General features: G+C 42.6%; 1 protein-coding gene across 2 annotated transcripts in view; it reads left to right on the top strand.

Moving 5' to 3' along the window:
• The first annotated feature begins 365 nt into the window (after nt 1-365).
• Nucleotides 366-21,332, top strand: part of RAB3A (RAB3A, member RAS oncogene family) — a 60,287-nt gene continuing 39,320 nt past the window's right edge. Inside the window, exons 1-2 of one of the 2 annotated variants that reach the window (XM_075283672.1) lie at nt 366-489; nt 13,552-13,779. In XM_075283672.1, coding sequence (XP_075139773.1) covers nt 13,552-13,779 — 228 coding nt within the window. In that variant the 5' untranslated portion in view covers nt 366-489. Of the gene's footprint in view, nt 490-13,545; nt 13,780-21,332 lie in introns of those variants that run through there. The other variant, XM_075283671.1, reaches the window with a different exon arrangement.

Here is a 21,332-nt window from a genome sequence, read left to right as displayed (position 1 = left end):
ATATATATATATATATATATAGCGCATACATTACAATAGAGGGCGGGCTCTTTGCCGCTCCTGAGGGGGCAGGATGCTCGCTATACAATGTCACTGTGCGAGTGGCTTTTATCAGCCTGCGACATATGACATTTGGTGTGGAGCATTCTCCTGAATGGCGGCGGCTGTGGTAACCGTCAGAAGCCTCCGCCATGAATAATTCACCCTCTCCCAGGATGGAGGCACAAGGGCGGCCTCACCAAACCGTTCTCCGAGGCAACCGTTCCCTTCCCCCCTTCTAATCATCAACACAGGCGGCGCTCTCTCATTGGATAGCCTAGATTGCCAATGAAATCATTCATTTTTCGGCGAGGGGGCGGAGAAGCAGCGTCGGAGCCACGCCCAGCACCATTTTGCAGCTGTCAATCATCTGACGTCAGCGTGTGCTCTGCAGGTGCAGGGAGAGAGCTACTGCATTGGTGCAATAAGACCTGAGCTCCATAAAGAGAGGTAAGAGAATGGCGTCTGATAGGGATTCTTGGTAGCAGCAGATGTGTATGAGAAGGCGGTGGAGATGGCAAAGCCTGTGTCCATGGCTGTAGCTAGTGTGTAACCTTCATTTGTCATAGGAGGATGCTGTGGCATCTGGAGCGCTCGGCAGTCCTCTAGCCCTGTCAGCTAGGGATATGGCAGGTCTTCTATAAATCCCCTTGTCCCTATTCCCTGTGCTGACTGTGATGGGGGAGGGAGACCGTCATCTTCCCCACAGCTAAAGCCCCAGCCTATGCCATGAGCTGCCCCATAACATCTGCACCATTTCCCCCATTGCCAGTGTAAATCCTTCAGGAGACGAGTGTGTGCAAAATCTGACAGATCTCTGCCATTTCCAGGGGATTGCAGTAATGGACTCCAGCCACTGGTCCATTGTAATGGGCGCCTGTCGCCTTTCTGTCAGTGGACACATTGCTGTATGTCATTGAACATGTCTTTTGTCCATTGGTGTACGATATGTGATATCCTCCCAGCTATTTTTAAACATAGGTGCTAAAATAAAGACGCTGAATAATTGATGCTCTTCATTGAATAGGCTGTGCATTTTTCTAGATTATTTTACGCTGTATTGTGGGGAGGAGGGGTAAGAAGTTCTGGAACCAATTCTAGATTTACTTACTGTATGGCTTCTAATCTATGAAGGGCAGGGCACGTAATGGATGATGCTATAAGATTATACTGATCGTGTGTATTCGCAAAATGTTCCTTTAAATAGCTGTGCCTTAAGATTATGCTTGACCTTCAATACTCGCTTACACTGCATTTTAATATTTCTGTTCTGGTTAAGTATATGCCATTATTTCAGAAAGAGAGAGAGATAAGACACACACACACACACACACACATATATATATATATATATATATATATATATATATATATATATATATATATATACACACACATATCAGAGAGGTGTCCTTTATTACTGCTGGTATTGTATGGATGGATGTGTAACTTAATGGCTGAAGTATGTGAGAGTGAGAAAAAAAATGTGTATACATATTATAAGCATATTATAATTTTTTTTTCCATATATACTTTTATATTAAAATCCTATATTCTTTCCCACGGAGAAGCAGAAGACTATCATTTATATTTTTCATACCATAGTTAGGTGAATTTCAGATAGTTCCAATCTGGTATGAAGGGGTCCTAGCAGGTTCCATCTCCATCAGAAGAAAGGCCATCCTTTCTGTTCTGTATTAATGTAGGGCTTGTTTTCTCCTCTCCTTGCAGCTTTTGCTATTTGCGCCTCCAGAATCTGCACATTTCTCCCCAGGAAATCGTGCAGAATTTTAATTTGCTAGTGCCCGTTTGTCCCTCCTCCTCTGCAGTATAGTTTCTGGAGAGCCTTTGGAGCAGCTTATTTGGTTGCTTGTGTACCATCTAATCATTTGCAATGTGCATGTTATTGGGGCTACAGATTACAATTCTAAAAACGCAGGAAACTATGTTTGGTTATTATGGTTTATAGGTGTAGCTTGATTCCAGTGGACCATACCCATTACCTTTCATATACTATATACACATTTAAGTATGGATAGTTAATATTATGAATACTATCAATATGTATCATTATGTCACTATGCTATAGATATGTGGCACAGTCACATACAGGGAATGTGTCAGCATTAAAATAGCTATTGAACCAGTACCTTGTAGTGTACAGTTGATGAATGACGCCTTCCATTTACAGGCACTGAGGCCATTTCCGAGTGCCCCAAGCTGACTGTGCTCTGTATGGGGAGGTCAGAGAGCACTTGCAATGTACAGAGAAGTGGTTCTTGGTGGGGAAGCAGGGTTGGAAAAGGAGCCCCTGCATGCTAACAAATGTCTCCACTGCATGTGGTGTTAATCTGTATATCATGAAATATTAGATTTTCCTAGGAAATGGAGATGCTATTATTATAATCAAGGATATTGGGAATGTTACACAAAAAAAACCTTTTACTTCTGACAGACTCTCTTTTAAACAATCAGGACAAAATAAATAATGTTGGAGCTATGCTACCTGTCATCTTTAACAGAACTGCTATTTTGTCTATAAAATAGCCATATTGGGGGAATTTATTAAGACTAGCATTTTGTATGGCAGTCTTAGGCTTAAGCCCCTCCTGTGGAAGCAAAACCAGCGTTTTACAGTACCTGCAAAATGAATGAGATTCTGGCTAATCCAATCCAAACACTGCAGAAAAAAATGCTGTGGAAAAACTGATTTTAAAAATGTCTGCATTTTTTTTTCAAAATTTTAGCAGGTCACATACCCGTGGAAACGCTAGCGTTTTCCCAAAAGGTCTGATAAGAGAAGAAATTCCCACTGAGAAACTGCAAAAACGCAATGAAAAATCCTGCCGTGAAATACATGATGCGATTTCACTTGATTTTTTTTAGCTGCATTTCTCTGCATGGTGCTTTAGCCTTAATCAATTTCTTGAGACTCAGGCTCTTTTAATAATTCAAGTTCCCTTCTGTACAGCACAATTAACCTCTACAGTAATCAGGAACTGATGTAGATTTCCGGTATACCTCACGTCATCATTCAGACATGAGTTTAAGTAAATTAGTTGGGCCGAGGGTTCGTAAATTCCCTACAATATATTTATAGAGCTGGTGCAGAGGACGCAAGCACTAGAACACACTTGTTGGTGAAGAGCAGTAGACCAGTAAAGCCGCCTTCAGAGGTGCCTTATGTCCTTTTCAGAAGGATTATAGAAATAACATTTAACAGGAGTCACAACTACCCAGCCTATCAAATCAGTTACAAAGATGAATAGATAGGCTCACCTGAAGCAAATGGTATTTTTTCCCCTTGTGAGTCAGTACCTCCTTTGCAGAAGTCGCCATTTTTGTAAATATACAAATTGGGTCTTTGGGCATCAAGGGCATTGTCGCCAAGAGCAATGTCCTTGTTGCTCCAAAGAGTACATTTGTATGTTGGAACAAATTGGCAATATCTCTGCATTGCAGCTACAGATTCACATAGGGAAAACGTTACATTCTATTAGCCTAGCTCTGTATCTCAATATCTTGTCAAAACAGATTGACTTGTTATTCCTCAGCTATGTTCCTCAGTGGGGTCCTTGCTCATCCGCTAGCTAGCAAAGATAGATTCCATTTACAGTAAGGTTCCGTTCTCACGGAGTGACACGGCGCTAATTTAGACATGTGTACACGTGTCAGAGCATGACGCTTCAAAACAGATCCCATTGATTTCAATGTGTATCGTGCGGGAGCCGACACCCATTGAATTCAATGAGATCTGTTTTGAACCGCTGCACTCTGACACGTGTATACATGTCTAAATGAGCAGCGCGTTACTCCATGGGAACGGGGCCTAAATCAAAATCAGGCACTAAAATTATGTTATATTGATGGGAAATATAAGTAAGATAACTTTGGCAATCGTAATGAGCTCTGTTTACGTGCTAGGGCTATCCGAAATGGAGCAGATACCTTCCACGGCTGCAGGTAGGCTGGCAGGACTTTGATTATAGTTTCTTTAAAGGTCTAAGGCCAATCTAATATCTCTGTCGGAGACTCTTAGTCCTGCGTGTAGATTTAAATTCACTGTTACAATGATGGATAGATGGGCTCACCTGAAGTAAATGGTATTTTTTCCCTTTGTGAGTCAGTACCTCCTTTGTAGAGACTGCTATTTTTGTAAATATAAAAATTGGGTCTCCTGAGTTGCACCACTCCTCTGGAACGCTCTACCCCGGACAATCAGATTAACTCCCAATTTCTACAGCTTCAAGCGCAAACTAAAGACACATCTTTTCAGACAGGCCTATCACAATTCCTAATGTAAACCCTTCCGTACCGTCATTAGAATCCCCAAAATCTAACCCTCCTGTGTTCCAGCTCCCACATTACCCCACATGATATGATGCCATTTCAGGCACCTCTATTACAAAATTGTCTGACCACTGTATAAGTAATGCCGCCCCTGCTACCTCTTGTGTTACCCCCTCTACCTCATAGATTGTAAATTGTGTGAAATGACTTTCTTTGTAATGTATCTTTCTGTCTGTATTTGAACCCTACTAATTGTACAGCGCTGCGGAATATGTTGGCGCTATAGAAATAAAAATTATTATATTATTACTGTATGTAAATGAGGACTACTCACATATATTTTTTTTTTTTTGCTCCATTTTAATGGACTATCAAAAAAAAAAAAAAATTGTGTCCTATTTTTGTCCATTTGTAATGGATCCCTCAATATACTGAAATGTCTGAGGAGCTGTAAAATGGGCACCTCTTTGTGTTTTTAATGGATGTTTTGCATTTTTTTTTTTTTTTTTTCAATTCATCCATTTTTAACATCACCTGACCTAAAATACGTTGAAAACTGACCCTATAGACTGTTATTGAGTCCATGAGTCTTATAAAATGGACTAAAAGAGGAGACAACCTCCTGGGGAGCACGGGCCAGGCCATGGAGCGCACTTCACTTTACCTATTGGAGGGCACCGCTCCCGATGTTTGTGCAACCTGCTCTGCCTCCAGTGCCGGTGTTAGGGAAAGTATATGTCTAAAGGACTCCATGTGTAGCTGCAGCATCAGCTAATATAAAGCAGCCGACGCAGGAGCTGCAGCGCTCTCAGGACCCTTCCCACCCCACCCCCCTTTCTGGCTGCCCTCTGCCCACCAATGAGAGGGCTGAGGAGAGCTCAGGGGGCGGGGCTTATCGCTATACAGCACAATGACCCTGCCGTGCTCCTGCCATTATAGCCTGCATAGAAGAGAAGGAGCAGAGGAGAGCTCAGCAATGTGACAGTAAAAAAAGAAAACACAGGTACATGCTGGAGTTTTATGTCAATTAATGTTACGCATTTGGGGTGATTAATTTAGTGTTAGTAAATCCATGTGCCACACATTAATGGCAATTAACCCCATCATGTCCCTCACATTAACTCCTGTGTGCCCCATATAAGAGTTACTAATATGTAAGACATATGGATGTACTAATAATGAAGATACTTTTAACCCTTATATGGAGCACATGGGGTTAATGTGAGGGACATAATGGGGTTAATTGCCATTGTGAGGCACATGGAGTTACTAAACTGTAATGCACATGACCATATTTTTTATCCCCAATTGTGGTGCCTTCCAATAGGTAAAGTGAAGCGCGCTGTCTCCATGGCCTGGCCCAATATAGTCAACTGTACCCCTCTGTCACTTCCTCAGTTAGGTCACCCTAGCAACGTGACCTGACGCAGCCCAAATTACAGTAAGCAAAGCCGCTACCGTACTACAGTTTGCTGTGCCGCTCAGCAGTGGTCTCACTGGTCAGCTTTAGTGCCTGCTGCCTTCCTGGAAGGACCCTATCTGTGCCCCCTGAAGTAAGCAGTATAATATCTTACTGTAGGATAAATAACACCTCAGAGGATGTTCACACTTGTGCTCGGTGTCTGGTGTATGCATTCCGTCGGGTTTCCATCTTCAGTCCCAGCGAAACTGGACAGGGGACGGCAGTCACCTTTATAACCCACTCAATTGAATGGGTTTGTAAATGTGACCACCAGTGTCCGCCTGTGGCCTGTCTGCGGGGAAACCGTTTTTTTTTTTTTTTTTTTTAGCTGGACACAAAATCCTGCATGTCTGACTTTGTGTCCGGCTAAAAAAAACGGTTTCCCCGTGGACAGGCCACAGGCGGACACTGATGGCCACATATACAAACCCATTCAATTGAATTGGTTTTAAAGGTGACTGCCAGTTTCCGTCCCCTGTCCAGTTTCGCTGGGACTGAAGACGGAAACCTGACGGAATCCTGACGGAATGCATACACCAGACACCGAGCACAAGTGTGAACGCCCCCTGAGATTGAAAATTGAGTGTCCCCCTCCACCCCTCGGTTGCATTCATCTCCATTTTTTTCTCAATAACACACAGGAATAGCCTTAAGAAAGACATCTAAAGGTAGGAGAAGAATAGACTTTCTTAAGAAAGAGAAAAAATTTCATTTTAATGGTAGAATCCCTTTAAACTATATTTCGACCCTCCAGTGGTCCGAGGGACAGTGAACTGGCCCACTGTTTAAAAAGTTTGAGGACCCCTGGTATAGTTTGTTGCATATTTATTTTCTTAACCAATAAATCACTGGGGTTTTAATTAATTGGATGAGATTAAGGCAACATTCACACTACATCTGTCCATGTCTTTGCTGGACCTTCATGACAGGAGCAGGACTCCTAGCATCATGGTTGACTGTGATAATAGGAGTCCCTTCCTCCCAGCGACATACTGTCCCATGCTGTAACTGATAACTATGATGCTGGAAGTCATACTCTCGGCATGAAAGTTAAGCTGGTAAGTCTGGCAAACGCACAGACCGAGTTTCATGGGGAAAACATTTCAGCCAGGTCAGTGCAAGAGAGGTCAGTCTCGGTGGCTCAGTATGCTCAGTTCCATTTGAGAACTTCACGAGCGTGCTGAGCACGGTCATGCAGTTCTCTACAACAAAATGGCGCTTGGTCATGCGCAGTAATGCTCACAGCGAGCGTTACTTGCATGGACAGGATTTCAACCACCCAGAGCAAGAATGCTGAAGATATGGGCGGTACCAGCCAATCCCATAAATGCTTGATTAGTGATAAATCTGGTGACTGGGCAAGCTGAGGAAGTGTTGTAATTTGGTGGAGACATTTCGGGGAAATCCTTGCTGGGTGTGGACCATTTGGAAGCCCTGCAATGAGAGGTAATATATGTGGCCACAGGATGTCCTGTGCGCATCTCTGAGCTTGGTCACAGCTGAGGTGACCAACTGTCGTTTGATCTGGGGACCTAATCACATAACGCCAGCAGCTAAGGCATTGTGTCACTCAGGGCTTTGATGTCGGTATGCCAAACCACAGCGGCATTAAAAAGCTAGTGACTGAATTACTAGGAAAGTAAAAATGCAGCAACGATACAATACCAGTAACTATGTAATGTAATTAAAAATAATAAATAATTTTATTTTGTAGCAAGAGTTAACGATTTTCTGATTCAACCCAAAACTTTCACTCTGACTCCACAGCCCTGGTATCCCTCAATAAGGGTGCATGCACACGATGTAACACGGCACTGATTCTTGCACAATAACTCGTGTAAGAATCAGCGCTGCAAAACAGAATCCCATTGACTTCAATAAGTTCCATTTAGGGAGCTTGCAGACGGAGTTTACGCTTGCTCATTCTGAATGTAAAACTCGTTCAGCGTGAGCGGCATAAAAAACAGATCCCATTGGCTTGAAATCAATGAGAGGCTTTTTTTTTTTTTTTTTTTTTTTTTTTTAACCTATTGTGATATGCGTGTATCACATTGAAAGCAGTAGGTAAAAAAAGCCTCCCATTGATTTCAATGGGGAGCGTTCATATGCCAGCACCCATTCAAGTCAATGGGATCTGTTTTTTACGCCACTCACTCTGAACGAGTTTCACGTTCAGAATGAGCAAGTGTAAACTCCGTCTGCAGGCTCCCTTAGCGCGCGTAACACATTGAAATCATGGTTTAAAAAGCCTCCCATTAATTTCAATGTGTTAGGCGCGCTAAATGGAACCCATTGAAGTCAATGGGGTTCTGTTTTGCAGTGCTGATTCTGACATGAGTTTACGTGTCAGAATCAACGCCGCGTTACATCATGTGAATGCACCCTAACAAAAGATTGAAAGGACTCACCACAAGGCCTCCATATTCATGAACAAAGGTTGCAGTACATTTTTGTGGAAGAGAAAAATACTCTTCTTATATTCCTCATAGATTTCTGCTTACTCCCAGTGGATAAAAATCAGACCATATACTTGCTATACAGTAGAAAGAAGACAACCTCTTTAAGATTTAAAGCGTTGCGGTTCTTCCCGCAGCGCTTTAAACAGAAAGTTCGCTGAGTTTTCTTCCGCGGACTTTGTTACAATTATATCTATGGGGAAGTCGCCGACGTTTCTGTAGATATAATTGACATTCTGCGATTTCCAAAAAAAACGTGCAGGTTTTGGAAATCACATTGTGTCCATGCTGCGGTTTGTACCGCAAAGTAGGCATGGGATTCACAAGAATCACAACCACTTTGCAGTTACTGTAAAACACCGCAATTTTTCCCATGGCGTTTTCAACCCCTGGGGCCCTGGCCTAAAGACAGATTCAGAACTCCTACCAGTGTCCGTTCAGAATCACACCTCTCGTCTGCTCCTGACTGACACAGACCCCCTCACAGTACGAGGCCTAAATAGCATTGACTGCTCAGGAATGGTGGGGACTACAAAAAAAACAAAAACATTCCAAATATCCCAGAATCAGTGAGTGGAGCAGCACCCATTAAATAATGCACAGAGCTGGACTTGATGGAGGTGGTGAGAGGTCCTCTTTAAGCTGGCCATCAAAAAATATTTAAGAAAGCTAAATCGTAGTGAGCAGAGGGAATAGGTCCTTTAGCCCACTAGGATTTAGCCTGTTTTATTTAAAGAGGACCTTTCACCATTTTTCCCAAAGGCAATTCTATATACTGCCAGAAAGCTGACAGAGCACTGAGTTCAGCGCACTGTCGGCTTTCCCGATCTGTGCCCGGTGTGAAGAGCTTACGGTCTGATACCGTAGCTCTTTTATGGTCAGAAGGGCGTTTCTGACAGTTAGCCAGAGACGTCCTTCTTCACAGCACAGCCAATCGCGCTGTGCTGTGAGAGCCGGGAGGAGCGCCCCCTCCCTCCCTGATAATGCTCGTCTATGGACGAGCCGTGTGAGCAGAAGGAGGGGGCGTTCCTCCCGGCTCTCACAGCACAGCGCGATTGGCTGTGCTGTGAAGAAGGACGTCTCTGGCTAACTGTCAGAAACGCCCTTCTGACCATAGAAGAGCTACGGTACCGGGACCGTAAGCTCTTCACACTGGGCCCACATCGGGAAAGCCAACAGTGCGCTGAACTCAGCGCACTGTCAGCTTTCCGGCAGTATATAGAACTGCCTGTGGGCAAAATGGTGAAAGGTCCTCTTTAAGAAAGCAGCACTCATTTCTCCCCTCCTTTATCTGAGAGCAGGAAGCTAGGTCATATGTGTGGTGCAGACACAGGAACAGTTACAGACACAGGCTCACTCCTGTGCACTTAGCCCCTCCTCCCTCCCCCCTGAGAGCAGGCAGCTAGGTTACTTGGGAAATGAGCAGATAATCCCAAGGGCCATAGAAATGCAGTGTCAACAATTAAGTGAATAAATTAAGTTAGTGGACAAACAAAGCAGTTTTGCTGTAGCAGTGTATTTAGGAAAAGTCTTAAATACACATTAACAAGCCGTATAGATAGGATCCTTGTTGTGGGACAACCCCTTTAAGTAGCAGAGCTTCTCAAACAGCTCAGAGCTGCTACCAGCCCCCCCCCCCCGAGAGCAGGCAGCTACATCACTTGACAAATGAGCAGACAATCCCAAGGGCCATAGAAACCAAGTGTAAACAATGAAGTGAATAAATTAAGATAGCGGCCAAACAAAGCAGTTTTGATAAAGCAATACATTTAGGAAAAGTCTTAAATTCACATAAATTAGCAGTATAAATAGGATCCTTGTGATGGAACAACCCCTTTAAGGACACTGCTACCATCATGTTTCACTGTAGGCACCATGCAAGTTTCCATTGTACTCCTCACCTTTGCTTTCTGAAGTCACCATTTCCAAAAATATTTCTTTGTCTCATTACTTCAGATTAGAGTCCCAGGAGTCTTGAGGTTTGATGTCTAACAGCCACAATGGGTTCAGCTTTAGATGCCATGGCTAAACGTGATTGCGGCATCTAAAGTGCGCAGGTGCCATCATTTCTAACGCAATGTCATCAGAGGGCAGAGATTGGTTACCATGACAACTGGGAGCCTATTGAAGGCTACCAAGCTTGCCATTACTATCTATAGTTCTAATAGAAGTCAATGGATTTTACTATAGACTGCAATAAGCCAACAGTAAGCAATTATGGTTTTTGGAATGTGTGGAGAATCAGAATGATCAAACCAAAAAAGCAGACTAAAACTTAACATTTATTCACGTATCCCTAACACAGATACTCGTCATATGTGCCAATGTCAGTTACAATATTACAGGTGCTGTCCCACAAGCTGGTATACTACTTTAGGAACCTAGTTCCCAGAAACGGGACTCACGCCTTACCTTCTACGGAAAACCCCATGGTAGCGCCCTGTCCACTATCACAAGAGTGACACCGATTTAAAAAAAATTAAATAAATAAAATGTCAATAATTCATTCTTATTCTCCTTTTTATATTTCCCCAGATATAAATTAAAAAAAAAAAAACATGCAAAAAATAAAAACACAAAAATAAAGCACTATGTGTCACCGAAAAGATGCAGAAATTAGTTGAATAACGCAAATGATAAAAATGTTATAGCCCTCAAAACCGCACATAACCCCCCCCCAAAATCCTGAATATGTTTCTTCCTGAACCAGAAATTAGCCTGGTACTGAAGTGGTTAACTAGACCACCTTCATAACCCAACCAATATTTATTAGCACTAGAACCCTTACTGTACATGTTAGTACAAGTATACAAAAGGAATACTTGTATATATCGTGTAGACAATTGTAAATGCAGCCAGCTTATGGTAAGGACATTGTGGGTGGTGCAGGGAGCAGAAGTGTGAGAATGGCACAAAGAACTGGCAGCGAGTACAGGTAACATTGGGAATGCCTTCATTGTAAATGCATTCACTTGAGCACATTCAGTTGGCTGTGTTATCAGCATATCTTGTGGTAAGCAAATGGAAAAGAACCAGTACAATTATATAAAACATGGATCTTCTGAAACTACTCCAAGAGAGCAGCTGCTCCTCAGGACCACACTTCTCCCTGGAGGAGAACATAGTTGGGGAGTCTCTTTGAGAAAGAGATGGACTCCCTTCTGTTGAGAAGACCAAGTGTGAACATGAGTTTGTCCTAGTGGTGGCCTAGTATTGATATATTTCAATATTACAAATTTTAACATTGATGTCCTCTTGAAAACGTCTTTGAACGCCAAATTTATCATCAGTTATATGGCATCCCTAGTTTCCTAGTTTGTGCATGAGTCATTGTGATTTCATTTTAAATGTCTCAATATATTTTATGAAAAAAAAAAAAAAATACTTTTAATTTTTATTAACTTATTTTCTTTTGTATGTTTCCTATTGGGAGGAACATCTTCTGTAGAAGTGTTGTTCCAAACTAGGAACATCTCTATAGATTGCACGAGATTTGTGCGGGCAGTGCGCGGCAAGCACACTCCATTATAGTCTATGGGGTCCGTGTGCTTAACTGCACAGCGCTTGTAGTTGCGTTGGTATTTCGTTCGGGGGGGGGGGGGGTCCTTATGCAGACTCCTTTCGGACGGAGGCCACATGCTAATGTGAACCAACCCTAAGCGGCCGTTTTCTTGTGGCCATGGGGCATGCGCAGTCTGCTCTGCCTGAGGCCCAATGACAGAGCCGACTGCGCAAGCCTAGAGGATTGAAACCAGGACGGAAGAAGACACAGGGAGAGGCCATTCAAGAAGAAGATAGAGGCATCGCTGGAGAGAGTTCTCTTGCAGCATTGGGGACGCCACCAGTGCTGCGAGATAACTCATTTGCATACAAAAAAAAGCCGGATTTCTACCGAACGACGGCGTGGAGAAGACATCTGAAGGTAGGAGAAGAATAGCCTTTCTTAAGGCTATTCCTACGTGTTAGTCAGAAAAAAAGGGTATCCAGTGATAGGATCCCTTTAAAGCAGGGGTAGGGAACGTACGGCTCTCCAGCTGTTGCAAAACTACAACTCCCAGCATGCATACTTGCTCTGCTGTTCTTGGCGCACCCATGGAAGTGAATGGAGCATGATGGGAGTTGTAGTTTCACAGCAGCAGGAGAGCCGAAGGTTCCCTATCCCTGCTTTAAAGTCTCCAACAACAATACTCCATTCTAGCAAGGACCCAGTGAAGCACACTGCCAGAGGATGAGAATAAGGTGTATTCCATCCTGGTCACATCTGGAGCACTGGTTACCAAGTCTCATGCCAATCTTGCGTAGAAGGCCAAGTATCTCATATACACTGTATGGAAAAAAAAAATTGTAACAGACATTTTTTGACCAAGTGCACAGCACTGTTGTGTGAATGTAGCCTTACAAGTCGAAGCAATTCCAGTAATGAATGAGAGAAGTAGCAATGGAATTCTGACCCAACAAGTGATTTCTCAACTTTGACATAGTAATTTGTTGGTTCTCATACATTTCAATTGCTGTCAACTGAACACTCTTTTGGTCAACAGCCAATTTTCCCAATCTATCTATTTTGGATTTGGCTTTTAAATCTCAATCTGTTGAGGGTGATTTGAAACACCTTCATACATTTCAGATTGTGAGTTCAGCAATTGAAAATCTAATTGAAGTTTATGGGCACCATTTAGCGTGTCTGCCTTTTTGGTTTTCAAATTTTTGCTTTAGGCCTGGTTCACATCTGCATCGGTAATCCGTTCTGGGGAGTCCATATGGGAATGGACTACCAAACGCATTGGCAAGCAGTGTGCAGTGAAAGCACACAGACCCCATAGACTATATTGGGATCTGTGTGCTTTCCACACAAGTCATGCGGACAGGAAAGTAGATCGTGAACTACTTTTCTATCCACATGTTTCGTGCGGAAAGCACACAGACCCCATTATAGTCTATGGGGTCCGTGTGCTTTCACTGCACACCGCTTGCCAATGTGTTCGTTAGTCCGTTCAGGGGTCCTCATGCATACTCCCCCGAATGGATTACCAACGCAGATGTGAACCAGGCCTTACTAAAAAGAGAATCTTAAACCCATCCCCTTGCATGCATTTTAGCAGTTTTTAGGAAATACTATGTTCTTCCTCCTGCATCCAGCAATTTAAGCGCCAGTAGATTCTTAGGTACATGGCCCTTCCATACACAAGTGTGCAATATGCGGTAACCTCCTGCTGTGAAAATTTAATAAGCTGCTACTATTGAGGTTTCTTAACATACCTTCCGCCCTATCACTCATGTATACTATTATTTCTTCCTATGCAGATGGCTTCAGCTACGGATTCTCGTTATGGGCAGAAAGAATCCTCCGACCAGAACTTTGATTACATGTTCAAGATCTTAATTATTGGGAACAGCAGCGTGGGCAAAACCTCCTTTCTCTTCCGATATGCAGACGACTCTTTCACCCCAGCATTTGTCAGCACAGTCGGAATAGACTTCAAAGTCAAAACTATTTACAGGAATGACAAAAGAATTAAGCTTCAGATCTGGGTAAGGCTGTAATTGGTAACGTTTTTATATTATTATTATTATCATGGTTATCGGTGCGGTGTCACCGTTGATAATCTGTTGTGCTTTCAACATTATAAAGATGGGACTTTGCATTTTCTAGAATTTCCATGTGTTATGTGCTTATCCATCATAATAAATTGTATCGATAAAACAAATGAAAAAATGGGTATAAAGGATTTGTCCGGCTCTTGAGGGGGAAGGCGGTGGAGCCTTAAAAGGCGAAAAAGAAGCCACTACTCATCTCTTCAATTCTTCACTGGGGTCCTGCTTGTCTTTATTGCAGTAACCACATGCTTCTTGTAAACTAAGAGTGGCTGATCATATACGAGATCAGAAGCAGCCTATAAAAAAGAATGATGGGGACTGCTGGAGCAATCCTCATTTTGGGGAGGAGCTATTTTATAATATTTTTAAACTTATTTAACCTTTTTACCTATGCATACAAGTTGGGGCTCTAAGGCTAGATGCACCGACCAAGGTGCAAAACGGCCTTGAAAAACCTCAATTTTTCAGGAATCTTGCACCCGAGGGGCATCCATTTTCATGGATTCCCCTATACATTTCAGTGTATGGAGAAATTCATGAAACCTGACAAAAATAGGACATGGCCTATATTTTCACGATCCGTGACAATGGACTGGCAAAATAGCGGTCGTGTTCATGAACACCCTTCTCTGACTGTGAAATTAATGCTACCGTGGGGTGTCCATGAAAAAAAATGGGCATCACAAAGCCAGTTTTCACTGTCATGTGAATCTAGCCTTAGACTCTGCTGACTTTTTGCTTTCACTTTAAAGGGGTTGTCCCATCGCAAGGATCCGCAAGCTCAGTCTGTTATCTCTCTATATAAACACACAGATAATAATGAGTCCATTCTGAACAAGCATCTGCAGATTATCTGAGCTGCATAAGTATTGTGTGTCCCGTTCAGCAAGAAGGAGGAGGGGGGGAGAAATAATGGAAGTATAAAGAACAGGCTGCAGGCAAAGCTTCTGAAAAACTGAGATGGGAAAACCCCTTTAACCCTTAACAACGAAGAGCGTACTTTTGTGCCCGTAGCACAGTGGGCGTAATAGTACACCCTGTGATCACCGCCGCTTGCTATATGAGCAGAGGGTTTAACCCCTTGGTTAAACATGACCATGGCAGAAATCGAGGAGTGCCATTTTTCTATTTTCTGCAGCCCGGGTCTGGCCAATGTCAATGGGCTGCTAGGATCTCCCAGTACCTGGTTGATCCTGCTGAGATGTTAGAAAGTCAGCCTATGCGTCTATAGACCGCAATACACGCATATACATATGCATTGCAGTATATAGTACTGAACCAGCGATCACAGCATTTCTGGTTCAGGTTTCCTAGTGGGACATCAAATGTGAAAAAAAATAGTATTCTAAAAAAATTATAATAATTGAATAAGGCAACAAAAAATGCAATTTTCCGTATATAAAATGGTATGTGTGTGTAGTAAAAAAAAACCCAAAACAAAAAAAACAACTCAAACAACTGTCAACCAAAAAATTTAAAAAATTAAAAATGGTACGCATCTCTGAAGATGGCAATGCAAATCATTGATTTATGTCCCCAAGTGGGTTTTTGTTCTGCAAAATTAGTAACACATACATTTTTTTTATAAAAATTAGGTATCGCCATAATTGTACTGATCCACATAATAAAGGTAACCTGTTACTTATGCTGTGTGTTGCATTGCAAAAAATTTAAAAGTTACCATGCAGTTCCAGAAAAAAAGGTAATAAAAATAATTTGTAAAGACACCATTTTTTGGGTGCCTATAACTTAATGCATTTCATAGGACAAAAAACAGCCCTGAGGGGCTGCATAAACAGAAAAAAAAATAGCTTGTAGAATGTGAATACAAAAACACTAAAAATCGCCAAATCATTAGAACACAAGGTGGTAATGTAGGAAGGTAATGTATAAGCTATGCGAGCATTGTATCAGGGTACGCTCCCGATTTAGAGCTTACTTAGAAAAAGACACAGAAGTGACCCCCAGAGTGAACCCACCAATTATAGGAGCTAGTGGGGATAAAGTAGGGGATTTGGTGTTCCAAATGTACACCGCACAGCTTATGTATTCACTCTTCACCATCCACTGTGCATTCCCGTCTGGTATACTAATGCTCACTACAGCCCTTGTTAAATTCTTTGAGGGGTGCAGTTTTTAAAATAGGGTAATTCCTTAGGGTATTCCACTTTTCTGGCACCTTACATGCTCTGCAAACATGACATGGCATCCAGATGTCAAACATTTAAAGGGGCTCTATCACTAGGAAAAGTCATTTTAACTAATCACATCCTTGCATAGTCTTTAGAAAGTCTATTCCACACCTACCTTTAGTATGTAAATTGCCTCAGTGGTGTCTGAATAAGTCCGGTTTTATTCATATGCTAATTAGACTGGTGCAGGATAGATCGTGCACACCTCTCTCTGTTTTCTATGGGAGACTGCTGCTGCTGATGATGACTCAGCTTCCTGTTTGCTTCACACACATAGAAGATAATGGGAGAGAGGAGGCTGCTGGGAACTTCCTGTGCTGGCTGGAAGCTCATTAGCATATTAATAAAAACGGACTTATTCAGACACCACTGAGGCAATCTACATACAAAAGGTAAGTGTGGAATAGCATTTCTAAAGCCTATGCAAGAATGTGTTTAGATAAAAATGACTTTTCCCAGTGATAGAGCCCCTTTAAATCTGCCTTCTAAAAGCCACTTTGCGCTCTTTCCCTTCTGTGCCCTGCTGTGTGCCCAAACTGCAGTTTATGCTACATGTATGGCACTGCTTTACTTGGGATAATGTACTTAATGTCATATGTGGGTATAAACTACTGTTTGCGCACACAACCAGGTGCAGAAGGGAAGGAGCGCTATTTTGGAACACATATTTAGATGGATTAGTTTTTGGATGTCATGACTTTTTTGTAGAGCCCCTGAAATGCCAGTAAGGAGGAATCCCGTCACGTGACCCCATTCTGGAAACCACACCCCTAAAGGATATATCTAGGGATAGATTGAACATTTTTAACCCTCAAGTGTTTCTATAATTTATTTTCCAGAAATGAATACGCAGATGGTGACAGGAGAAAATGACAATTTTTCAGAGATACGTCATTTGTGCGTAATATGTTGTGCCCGGATTGTATCAGAATCGAATGCTCCAACGCCGAACGCCTGGAATATCTGCTTAACAGTTTTTGGAGTGTGTGTCTCTGCTGACATAAGCTAGACATGACATATCGGGCACGGAAATGATGTAACTGTGGAAAAATTGCAATTTCCACTTTACATTATCAGCCGCACATTAATTTCTGGAAATTAGATTAAAGAGGACCTTTCACCATTTTGCCCACATGCAGTTCTATATACTGCCGGAAAGCTGACAGTGCGTTGAGTTCAGCGCACTGTCGGCTTTCCCGATGTGGGCCCAGTGTGAAGAGCTTACGGTCCCGGTACCGTAGCTCTTCTATGGTCAGAAGGGCGTTTCTGACACTCAGTCAGAGACGTCCTTCTTCACAGCACAGCCAATCGCGCTGTGCTGTGAGAGCCGGGAGGAACGCCGCCTCCATCTGCTCGCAGTACTCGCCCATAGACGAGCATTATCAGGGAGGGAGGTGGCGTTCCTCCCGGCTCACACCGTACAGCGCGATTGGCTGTGCTGTGAAGAAGGACGTCTCTGGCTAACTGTCAAATGCCCGTCTGACCATAGAAGAGCTACGGTACCGGGACCGTAAGCTCTTCACACTGGGCCCAGATCGGGAAAGCCTACAGTGCACGGAACTCAGCGCACTGTCAGCTTTCCGGCAGTATATAGAACTGCCTGTGGGCAAAATGGTGGAAGGTCCTCTTTAATTAAATTAATGAAACACTCAAGGGTTGAAAATGCTCGCTATTCCACTTGATAAATCCTTTCAGTGGTGTAGTTTACAAAATGGAGTCATGTGTTGGCAAGTTTCACTATACTAGCAATTCAGTGGCTCTGCAAAAGTGTCATGACGTCCAAAAACCAAACTATGCTCAAAAAACCAAAATGACACTCCTTCTCTTCTTTGCCCAGCTGTGCTCAAAGAGCAGTTTATATCTAGATATGGCATTAAAGGGGTATTTCCATGTAGATAATTTTTAAATTTGTAGATAATTAAAAGTTAAACATTTTTGCAAATATAAGTAATTAAACATTTTTCAGAGTTTTAAAGATTTTCTCTAAATATCTTGTGGTCACAGTCTGTTGTCTGTTGCTAGTGGATACGACCATAAATGCAGGACCTTTCTAAGGTTATAAAATCAGCTATGATGTCCTTATTGTGGCCGGTATATCTTCTGATACATGTAGTGTCCCTGCCTGATAACCCAGATACAATAAGAAAACCATAGCTGGGTTCCTGACAAGACCCCGACCATAGAAAGTTTCTGCATTAGTGGTCGTATCCATGGCAACCGATCAAGATAAAAGACTGTCACCACTAAGAAAGTTAGAGAAAATCTTTAAAACTTTGCAGAATTTTTAATTTCTTATATTTGCAAAAATGCTTAACTTTTAATTGTCTACAAATATAGATATGGTTATGTACATGGGAATACCCCTTTAAGTACGTTATCCTGGGTACAGCAGTGTCATGCATGTGGGCAAAAACTGTAGTTTTGTCACACAGTAGGGTGCAAATGTAAAGGAGCGCTATGTGCTTTTGGAGTGTAGGTTTAGTTGGTTTCTGGATGCTATATTGCATTTGCAGAAACAATAAAATTACTCCTACAAAAAAGGGGCAGCTTTTTGGGGAATTGTAATATACTGGTACCTTCAGGGTTCTGCAGAAACAAAACAACCTGGTGTCCAGAAAGTCCCTCTACGGCCCCTTGCAGACGACCGTGGTGTAGCTTAGTGTGCTATCCGTGTATTACAGGGGTTGTCCGGGATAAATAGAAATTCCTACACTAATCTAAACACCCTCTCTCCACCATAATTCAGCAAAACTGTATAGTTACACATATCCCTCGGGTGGTCACATTTTCTGATTATCCAGTGACTATCCAGTTTCCCTGATCGGCACATTGCAAGGACTGCCGTTTCAGGATTTTTCTCTATGCCGATTTCGGGTGGAACCTCTGCTGACGCCAAGTCTTCTACGTACTTCTGGCTCCTTATGTGATTACAGATTGGATATTATCAGACAGTAGCAGCTTTACAGACTGTGGCTCATTGTTTTTTGTTTATTACGCTTTATCTGCGTGGTTGCATTTATTTGCTCTGTGTTTACAGTCCAGTGTTCCTGGCTATCCTATATTTTCTGGGTATTTCTCAGGTATTTGTTTGCAAATGTATAGTTATTCCTGGCAGTATGGTAGAACGTTCTGAACAGTGGATAGGGGAAGGAAGCAAGGCTGTCCTTAACTGTACTCGCCCACAGCCTCAGACAGAAAAACTGATAGGACATCATATATGAAGGCTTATACAGTCATATTAAAAAGACACTACTCATTGGTATTGGTGATATTGTCATCAGGGGTCAGATATAAAAGTTACTCAGATACAGAGACAATGCATGGTGCTGTTATCATAACGCTATAACGCATTGTGTTGGGGCTGTTTTTTTTTGTTTTTTTTTAAACGGACACCTTCATAACGGAATTCAACGGTTGTGTGAACCCAGCCTTAGCACAACATTATACAGATCAACCCTTAGGGGGCGTTCACACTACCATTGGTGTCCGTTATGAAGGTGTCAGTTTAAAAGAAAAAAAACGGACACCTATCATAACGGACATTAACTGACACTAACTGATGCTAACTTATGTTAGCATTTAATGGATCAGTTTAAAAAAACGGACGCATTAGCATCAGTTAGCATCAGTTAGTGTCCGTTTTTTATACTGTTTATGTATACTGTTTATGCTTTCTGAGCATGTGCAGAAAATAAACGGACAGAAAATAACGGACTGTAACTGATGGCCATCAGTTACTGTCCGTTATATGTCCGTTGCCCATAGACCTCAATGTTAAAAAAAAAACGGACACTTTCTGTCCGTTTTTTCAAACGGACAAAAAAATCCTGCATGTGTGATTTCTCTGTCCGCTTGAAAAAACGGACATGGTTGTTAACGGACCCTTAAGGACACAAACGGACAGCAAATGAAATCCCATTGAAATGAATGGAAATTGTAACGGACACAGCTAGTGTCCGTTGCTAAAATCTTGAACGGACAGTAGCAACGGACACTGCAGTCGGACACCAACGGTAGTGTGAGCGCCCCCTTAGCTGCTCATAATAATTTAAACATTATTATTATTATTATTATTATTATTATTATTTTTTTAGCACTCCTCATTCATCCTCACTCCTAATAAATCATTTAGATAGGATTTATTTTTATCGGCTAATAGAGATGAGCGAGCAGTATTCAATGGAATACCTCCCCTGCATAGTTATTGGTGTAAAAAAGCGCCAGGGAAGGTGGGAGGGGCAGTAAAAATTTGATGCTCCTCCCACCTTCCGTGGGCCTTTTTACACCAATTACTATGCAGGGGAGGTATTCGATCGAATACTACTCGCTCATCTCTATTGGCTAATAAGTTTTATTTCAGTCCACTTTAAAACATTCTCAGTGAAGTCTACCCTTTAAAGAGGACCTTTCATCAGATCGGGCACATGCAGTTTTATATACTGCTGGAAAGCTGACAGTGCGCTGAATTCAGCACACTATCGGCTTTTTCGATCTGTGCCCGGTGTAAAGCGCTATCGGTCCCGGGACCGTAGCACTTTATAGTCAGAAGGGTGTTTCTGACCATTAGCCAGGGACGCCCTTCTGCCCAGCAGCGCCTATCGCGCTGTACTGTGGAGCCAGGAGGAACCCGCTCACACTGTGCAGCGCGATAGGCGCTGCTGTGGAGAAGGGCATCCCTGGCTAACTCTCAGAAACGCCCTTCTGACTGTAAAGCGCTACGGTCCCTGGACCGATAGCGCTTTACCCAGGGCACAGATCGGGAAAGCCGACAGTGCGCTGAATTCAGCGCACTGTCATCTTTCCAGCAGTATATAAAACTGCATGTGCCCGATCTGATGAAAGGTCCTCTTTAAGGGAAAAATCGCGGCGTTTTACAGTAGCTGCAAAGTGGATGGGATTCATGTAAATCCCATGCCCACTTTGCATTTAAAACCGCAGCACAGACATGCTCAGACACGCTGCGATTTCCAAAACCGGCGCAGTTTTGAAAATCGCAGCATGTCAATTATATCTACGGAAACGCTGGCGACTTTCCCGTAGGTATAATTGTAACAGAAAGTCTGTGTAGGAAATCTCCATGAACTTTCTGTTCAAAACACTACGGGAATAACCGCAATGCGTTCCCGCCGCGGTTTTTCCTGCAGTGCTTTAGTTCTGTGTATCGTCCCGCGGGGCCTTAGCCTAAGGCGAGCTGCACAAAAGCAGAAAATGAATATAATGGTCACATTTCCTGAGCTGCGCTCCAACCAGCAACCATGGACTTACAGTATGATGGCTATCAACGATGCTGTAAGT

The sequence above is a fragment of the Leptodactylus fuscus genome, chromosome 1 (genome assembly GCF_031893055.1).
Source record: "Leptodactylus fuscus isolate aLepFus1 chromosome 1, aLepFus1.hap2, whole genome shotgun sequence".
Classification (NCBI taxonomy): Eukaryota; Metazoa; Chordata; class Amphibia; order Anura; family Leptodactylidae; genus Leptodactylus; species Leptodactylus fuscus.
Note: the sequence above shows the minus strand (reverse complement) of the source record. Positions and strands in the feature narration are given on the sequence as shown.